This window comes from Primulina eburnea, chromosome 14 (assembly GCF_022965805.1).
Source record: "Primulina eburnea isolate SZY01 chromosome 14, ASM2296580v1, whole genome shotgun sequence".
Classification (NCBI taxonomy): Eukaryota; Viridiplantae; Streptophyta; class Magnoliopsida; order Lamiales; family Gesneriaceae; genus Primulina; species Primulina eburnea.
Window position 1 is genome coordinate 12,922,410 of NC_133114.1, and position 7,755 is coordinate 12,930,164.

Here is a 7,755-nt window from a genome sequence, read left to right on the forward strand (position 1 = left end):
TAAAACAGGGTCTAAATTTTTTTTTTCAAATACAAAGCGGAAACGTAATGTAATTTACTCAAATTACATATTAAACATGAACATACAAATCTTGCGTTATCTACAAGAATCCAACTAGGTTCAACTACATATCAGTGCTGAATCCTATGTTGCTCCGAAGCCCGGATCTCCACGCTATCTAATCTTCTCTCATCCTCTTCTTTACCCTGATCCAGCCCCACCTGTTGTCATGCACACATACAAAACAAGACAACAGCCGGATAACTCCGGTGAGATATAAATATCCCAGTATAAACAATGTAAACATGCAGTCATATAAAAGCATATACGAAAGCATATAAGAAGTATTCATAACATGTCTCAAATCAGAAACATAAATTCATATCACACATTCAATAATCATGAATGGCATAAACAATGTAAATCAACATGTCATATCAGACTCAACTCAACCGACGCGTCGTCTCAGACTCGACTCCACTGACGCGTCGTCTCAGAATCGACTCAACTCTATCCTAGGGATCCCGATGTCTGGATATAGGTAATTATATCGAATCTCAGTCGATAGGAATGAATCAATCCCTAAACGGCATCGAAATAATTCATATATCAGTGTCTGGGCGAATCAGCCGCAGAATTGACGACTCAGTCAATAACCCGACGAATCAGCCGGTAATTAGGCGAATCAGCCAATAATCAGACAACTCAGCCTGTAATTAAGCGAATCAGCTTAAGTTTAGACGAATCAGTCAATCACCAGACGAATCAGCCGGTGACTAGGCGAATCAGCCTATGACTCAACGACTCAGTAATCAATACATACAGTCAGTATCTAAGCAAATCAATCAATGACTAGCGAATCAGCAGTCATGACATGCAGTGGCTATAAATCAATAGACTACAATCATCAATCTCATCAATTACCAGAATCAATATAATAACTAACTATGTGATTTAGGGAAACTCGAGTCAAACCACACTCAAGTTGTGCAATCCCAACTCAACATTAATTTATACCTTTCTTTCTGATACTCTGATTCTGTCGAAGTCTCGAACTCAAATCTGTCAATACTCAATCTGACAAGAACAATATCGAGGAGTATAATATCAATACACCACTCGAATCAAATCTGTTCTGCTCAATACTTAACCTAATTCAATATCGATGACATAACGGTATAATATCAATATACCCAACAATACCATATCGATCAGATATTAATTATAATATCTCATACTCGATAACAACTCAATTCTGATATCAATTCTCAATCAACTCAACTCTAAAAATCATAACCATTTCATATGGTATCTGTTCCTCAGTCCGGTTTCGATTATACGATGTCTAACATGACAAGAACATCATATATGAATCATATCAGATTCTGACAATACCATATTTTCAAAACATATCAAAACGTAGCAAAACTTACGTCCAGTTGTAGCCTACGTCGATAGGAACACAGTACCGCAGTTGGATTTCAATTCAAATAAACGTTTTGCTCGTACATCGATTTCAAAAAGTGAGAACAAAGCTTCTTCCCCAAATCCTCTCCAAGGCTGAATGGAGAATCGGTGATGTACACATATATATATCATGCATGTATAAAGAAACGTGTCTCGCTTCTTCACGCAGCACGTCTCGCGCATATACGCGACAATCATCGGCGCATATGCGCGGAGACACCATTCTGGCGCGTGTGTCCGGCATCTCCTCGCGCATATGCGCGACACTCTACCGCGCATGTGCCCGAGGGCTTGGAGGTTCGTGATATGCGAAGATCCGATATGCGACAGTTCTGCTTTCGCCTCCTCGCCACCTCAACGCGCATGTGCCAATCACTCTGCACACACATTTAAACCTATTTGCTTCTTTCTCGGCGATCCGACCGCTATCATCCGAATTGAATTCATTCCAGATTAATTCATCTGTAATAAATCCGGGCATTACACTTACATTCCTCGTGGCTTCTCCAATCTCGATAGATGATCAACAACTTGGTTTTCATTCCCCTTGCGATCCACGATCGTTAGTCAAATTCTTGCAGTAGAAGGATCCATCTTCATCAATCTTGGCTTGGCATCCTTCTTGTTTAAGAGATACTTCAAAGCTGAATGATCCGTGTGGACTATCACTTTACTCCCTACAAGGTATGGCCGAAACTTGTCCAAAGAAAAAACAACAGCCAGCAACTCTTTTTCTGTGGTGGAGTAGTTCAATTGAGCTCCTGAAAGTGTCATGCTTGCATAGTAGATTACATGCAATAATTTGTCCCTCTTTTGCCCCAAAACAGCCCCTAAAGCAATATCACTTGCGTCACACATGAGTTCAAACAGTAGATGCCAATCTGGTGCAACAATGATCGGGGTTGTGGTCAACTTTTGCTTTAATGCCTGAAAAGCTTGTAAACAATCCTCAGGAAAAACAAAAGGAACATTTTCATTAGCAAATTAGTTAAAGGCTTAGTAATACTTGAGAAATCCTTGATAAATCGCCTATAAAAACCTGCATGCCCAATAAAGCTACAAATTCCTTTGACATTAGTGGGAGGAGGAAGCTTTTCTATGATCTCTACCTTAGCTCTATCCACTTCAATACCTTTTTCAGAAATTTTTTGACCAAGGACAATTCCTTTCTTTACAATGAAATGACATTTCTACCAGTTAAGTACAAGATTCGTTTCTTCACATCTCTTTAGCTGTTTGACAAATTAATCAAACAAGAGTCGAAGGAAGAACCAAAAACAGAAAAGTCATCCATGAAGACCTCAATATACTTTTCAACCATATCATGAAAAATCGACATCATACAACGTTGAAAAGTAGCAGGAGCATTACACAAACCAAATGGCATTCTTTTATAAGCAAATGTACCATAGGGACAAGTAAAAGTGGTCTTATCTTGATCTTCGGGGTCTATGGAGATTTGCATATATCCAGAATAACCATCTAGAAAACAATAGAAAGCATGACCTGCCAAACGCTCTAACATTTGATCAACAAAAGTTAAGGGGAAGTGATCTTTTCTTGTGGCATCATTCAATTTGCGATAATCAATATAAACACGCCACCCAGTCACAGTTCTAGTGGGGATTAATTCGTTATTTTCATTTTCAACAACAGTGATTCCCCCTTTCTTAGGAACAACATGCACCGGACTTACCCACTTGCTATCGGATATAGGAAAGATCATACTTGCATCAAGGAGTTTGATTACCTCCTTTTTGACGACCTCTTGCATAGCTGTGTTCAATCTCCTTTGAGGTTGAGTAGTGGGAGAGTGCTCCTTCTCCATTAAAATTTTGTGCATGCACATGGATGGATTTATTCCCTTGATATCAGCTATGCTCCATCCAATGGCACATATGTGATCCTTCAGCACTCTCAAGAGCTTATCTTTCTCATCACCTGTCAAGGAAGAAGAATCAATTACTGGAAGTTTATCTTCTTCCTTCAAAAATAAATATTTTAAATTTGAGTTCGAGGAATGGGGGTTCTTATATGGAAGGTTTAAGTGATTTTGGAATATGTCCAAGCTCCCCAATCTTCGAATTCACCGATCTTGGCAGTGGCTTTGATCCCTCTAAAAAGTTCATACGTTCCTCCACTTCTTCTCTGCTGGATTCCGTGGACTTTGGGCTAACCAAAAGCTTTTCCAGTGGGTCTTCAATCAAAGTATCCTGCACACTACACTCAACAATATCATCAATAGCATCTATTATATAACAATCAGAAGATCCAGGATATTTCATACTACGAAAAACATTAAAAGTTACCTTCTCATCATTCAACCTCAAAACTAACTCACCTTTTTGAACATCTATGAGAGCTCTTCCAGTAGCTAAGAAAGGACGGCTTAAAATAAGGGGGATCTCACGATCCTCCTCCATGTCTAGCACAACAAAATCAACTGGAAATATAAATTTATCAGCTTTAACCAAAACATCCTCTATAACCCCTCTAGGATATTTAATAGACCTATCAGCAAGTTGAAGGGAAATAGTGGTTGGTTTAACTTCTCCAATTCTCAATTTCTCAAAGCATGAATAAAGCATAAGATTTATGCTAGGAATGGAGAAACTACCTGGATCCTTAAACTTTGGAGGTAATTTATTTTTCAAAATAGCTGAACATTCCTCAGAAAGCTTAACAGTTTCAAAATCAATGAGTTTTCTTTTTTTAGCCAAAATATCTTTCAAGAATTTAGCATAAGAAGGCATTTGAACCAAAGCCTCTACAAAAGGAATATTTATGTGCAATTTCTTAAAAATTTCAAGAAATTTCGAAAATTGTTGATCCAATTGTAGTTGCCTTGCTCTTTGAGTAAAAGGAAGTGTATTAATATCAATATTATCATTAGAATCAAATTACTTACCTTCCTTACCTGTCTTCCGTGTAGTCTGAGTGTTCTGTTTCTTAGCATCTTCCATTTTTGGTTTCATTCCTCCATCATTCTTTGCCTCTATATCTGTAGAATTCTGCCTCTTTGGCTCCTCTTCCTCGGCCTTGACCACTGTACTCACTGCATTCAGTCCTTTCGGATGTTTCTCAGTATCACTTGGTAGTGTTCCAAGGGGTCGATTTGCTAATTGATTGGCTTTTTGACCCATTTGAGCATCCAACCTTCGCAAGATAGCGTCATGATTCTGCGGTCTCGTCTCCATTCCCACAACATGTTTCATCATAAAATCCTCATAAATTGGTCTTTGATCTTCTTGCTTGAATCCTGGAGGTGCTGCAGGTACCAATAATCCTTGTTGTCTCACTTGTTGTGGAATGGGCAGTGGAGAAATATGTGTTGGGTTAAGGGAATTCTCCGTATTCTTCCAAGACATATTAGGGTGATTCTTCCATCCTGGATTATATATGGAACTGTATGGATTGGATTGCTGTCTCCATTGATTACCCACAAAATTCACTGCTTCTTCATCAAAGATGGGTTGTTCCTCGATGAATATTCCTTGGACCTGATTTGCTTGATTTGATTTCAGCTGAGAGAATTGATGGGCCAACCCATTAATCTTAGCAGTAAGTGCATTCAACACATCCATTTCAAGAACTCCAGCCTTCTATTCTCGTTTAATATATGTCCAACCCGCACTATTTTCAGCCATATTTGAAATTATTTCAAGTGCAACTCGTGGGGTCTTCCTGTATAAGCTACCATTGGCTGCTGCATCTAGCATGGAACGCACGGAAGGATCAACTCCGTTATAGAAAATCTGAACTTGCTCAGATGAAGAGAAACCATGTTGAGGACACCTCCTCAACATTTTTCTAAATCTTCCCCAAGCTGTATGTAGTGTCTCCCCATCCTTCTGGCGAAAAGATTAAATATCCATACGCAGTTGTGCTAGCTTGGTGGGTGGAAAATATTGATTCATGAACATTTCAACCAAACCATTCCATGTAGTAATAGAGCCAGCTGGTAGATCTCTAAGCCATTCTGCTGCTTCACCATGCAAAGAGAAAGGTAATAGTCTCAATCTTATGGCATCCGTGCTCACTCCATTGAATTTGATTGTGTCACAGATGGATAGAAATCCCTCCAGATGTGCATTAGGATCCTCGGTCTGCGATCCTCCAAATCTCACTTGATACTGTATCATTTGAATGATAGATGGCTTCAACTCAAAATTATTTGCTTCCACAGTAGGGCGAGTGATGCTAGAACCATAACCGCCAGTGGTTTGTCTAGTGAGATCATAGACAGTGAGATCATCTTCCTCGTTCTCCATTGCTTCTGTTATGGCAGCCCTTTTATTCTTCTTAATGGGCCACCTTCTTTCCTTTCCTTTTTAAGCCCATCTCTATAAAAGAAAGTGTAGATAAGATATTTATACAGATTTACATAGATTTTTCCAAGATTTAAATATCATCAAGGAATAGAATATAAGAGTATTTAATTTCCTTTCTTCTGATATTTTGTTCCCTTTGAAATCTAGTAAATTTATATTATCTCTCAATTTAAACACTTTTCACATTTTATTCAAATCTACAATTATTAATTAAACTAAGCACATAATTAGGGATAAAAAGTCTATATAAGCACAAATAAAATCCCTAAATCTCTATAACATTTGGGCTTATCAATCCCCCCACTCTTAGCCTTTGTTCGTCCTCGAGCAAATTAGAGAATAAAAATATAACCGAGGAATATTCAATGATTCACCACAACAAATGACACAATCAACACTTTTCAACCTACCAAATTACGTCACACTCAATCAAAATATCACACTTCGAAAATCGTAAAATTCACTTTCGTTGCAACTTTAAAACTCAAGCATTCACTAGAAAAGATCAAGATAATGAGACGTGTGTAGTGTGGAAGTCAAAACTCAAATTCCTCAAAGGTGTTTTAGTTCAAGGAATGCTCATATTTTCTGGATTTTTTTTTATATAAAGAAACTCTCCATAAGCTTATCTTTCATATCTTTCTCCACTAAATGTTGAAGAAATATGACCCGGTTAATGGGTCTTTTTAAGCTTATAACGTTAGGCCACGGCTCGCGGCTACAATAAAGGTAGGGATATTCAAAATGAGAGAAAATAAACAATTATTCCTTCAGCGCATTCCTTCATCTCCTATCTTCCTTCCCTTATTGAATTTCATCATTCCTCCAGCCTTTTTCATCTTCCTTGTACTTTCATTCATATTCCCCAATATTTTTTTCGATCTTCAACAACATTCCCTTTTAGGTTTTTCAATCACCACATCATACACCGTTCAATCCTCTTTCTTTTCTTTTATAATTATATATATCTTTCATCAGCTCCTTTCTCATTCTTTATGAGTTTTTTCAAACTCCTCCAATTTTTCTTATCAATCAGCACACGAGAGTTATTGAAAATTTCAAAGCGCTAAATAATTTATTTCTCTCAAAATTAAGGTAGAGGAATAGTGTATGAGCTAAAATTGGGTATTTGATGTGGGATTTTGAAAGAATACGAATGGGGGCTAATTGTATGTCTTTGACACACTCCATTCGATTTATTAGGCTCATAAGGGAATACTAGGGATATGAATGATGCATTGGGTAGGCTCGAAAGGCTCCAAAGATCGCCTAAATCATCCCTAAGTCATTCTCCTCCGTATTTTCGCCTCGAAAGATAATCGGACAAGTTCTAGATTGTTTCTTTTATTTCTATTTTTTTTCATTATTTATTTTTCCATGAGCTCGCCTTTTACCAATTCACAATTAATTCATATAAGTATGACCTAAAGTACATAGATGATGTCTCAAAACATGATACAAATCTAGTTTGTGCTCAAATCCTTCGGCTACAACTACAGCTCATCTCAATCAATTCTAGGTATGATGTAATTTCTTGGGTGATCAAAAATTTTGTGTGTCATGTAATCACAAGTGCAGTTTCTCAAAGGGAACAAAATATCAGAAGAAAGGAAATTAAATACTCTTATATTTTATTCCTTGATGATATTGAAATCTTGGAAAAATCTATGTAAATCTGTATAAATATCTTATCTACACTTTCTTTTATAGAGATGGGCTTAAAAAGGAAAGGAAAAGAGGAGGCCCATTAAGAAAAATAAAAGGGCTGCCATAACAGAAGCACAGAAGGAGACGGAATAGGAGAACAGCGCGGAAGAAGAAAAAAAGGGGAGGAAGAAGGAAGGCAAAACCAGCGAGGAATTCCTCACACACGCTACAAATCGCAGAGAATCTCTTTCCATTCCTTCTTAATCATGTTTTCTCCATTGCTTCCATCCCTGTTATTTCAACTTTCTCC

General features: G+C 37.6%; 1 protein-coding gene across 1 annotated transcript; it reads right to left on the reverse strand.

Annotated features, from left to right (window-relative positions):
- Window positions 1-5,069: 5,069 nt before the first annotated feature.
- LOC140811176 (uncharacterized) lies at window positions 5,070-5,738 on the reverse strand. The gene is made up of 2 exons (XM_073169046.1): window positions 5,397-5,738; window positions 5,070-5,318 (listed from the first exon to the last, which is right to left on the reverse strand). The coding sequence occupies exons 1-2, from the start codon at window positions 5,736-5,738 to the stop codon at window positions 5,070-5,072; spliced, it is 591 nt and encodes a 196-aa protein (XP_073025147.1).
- Window positions 5,739-7,755: the final 2,017 nt, after the last annotated feature.

Coding starts and splice junctions, on each gene's coding strand:
- LOC140811176 (XM_073169046.1), bottom strand. CDS start 5,738: ATGGAGAACGAGGAAGATGATCTCACTGTCTATGATCTCACTAGACAA. Junction 5,319..5,396: donor TTACTACATGGAATGGTTTG/GTTGAAATGTTC, acceptor TCTTTTCGCCAG/AAGGATGGGGAGACACTACA.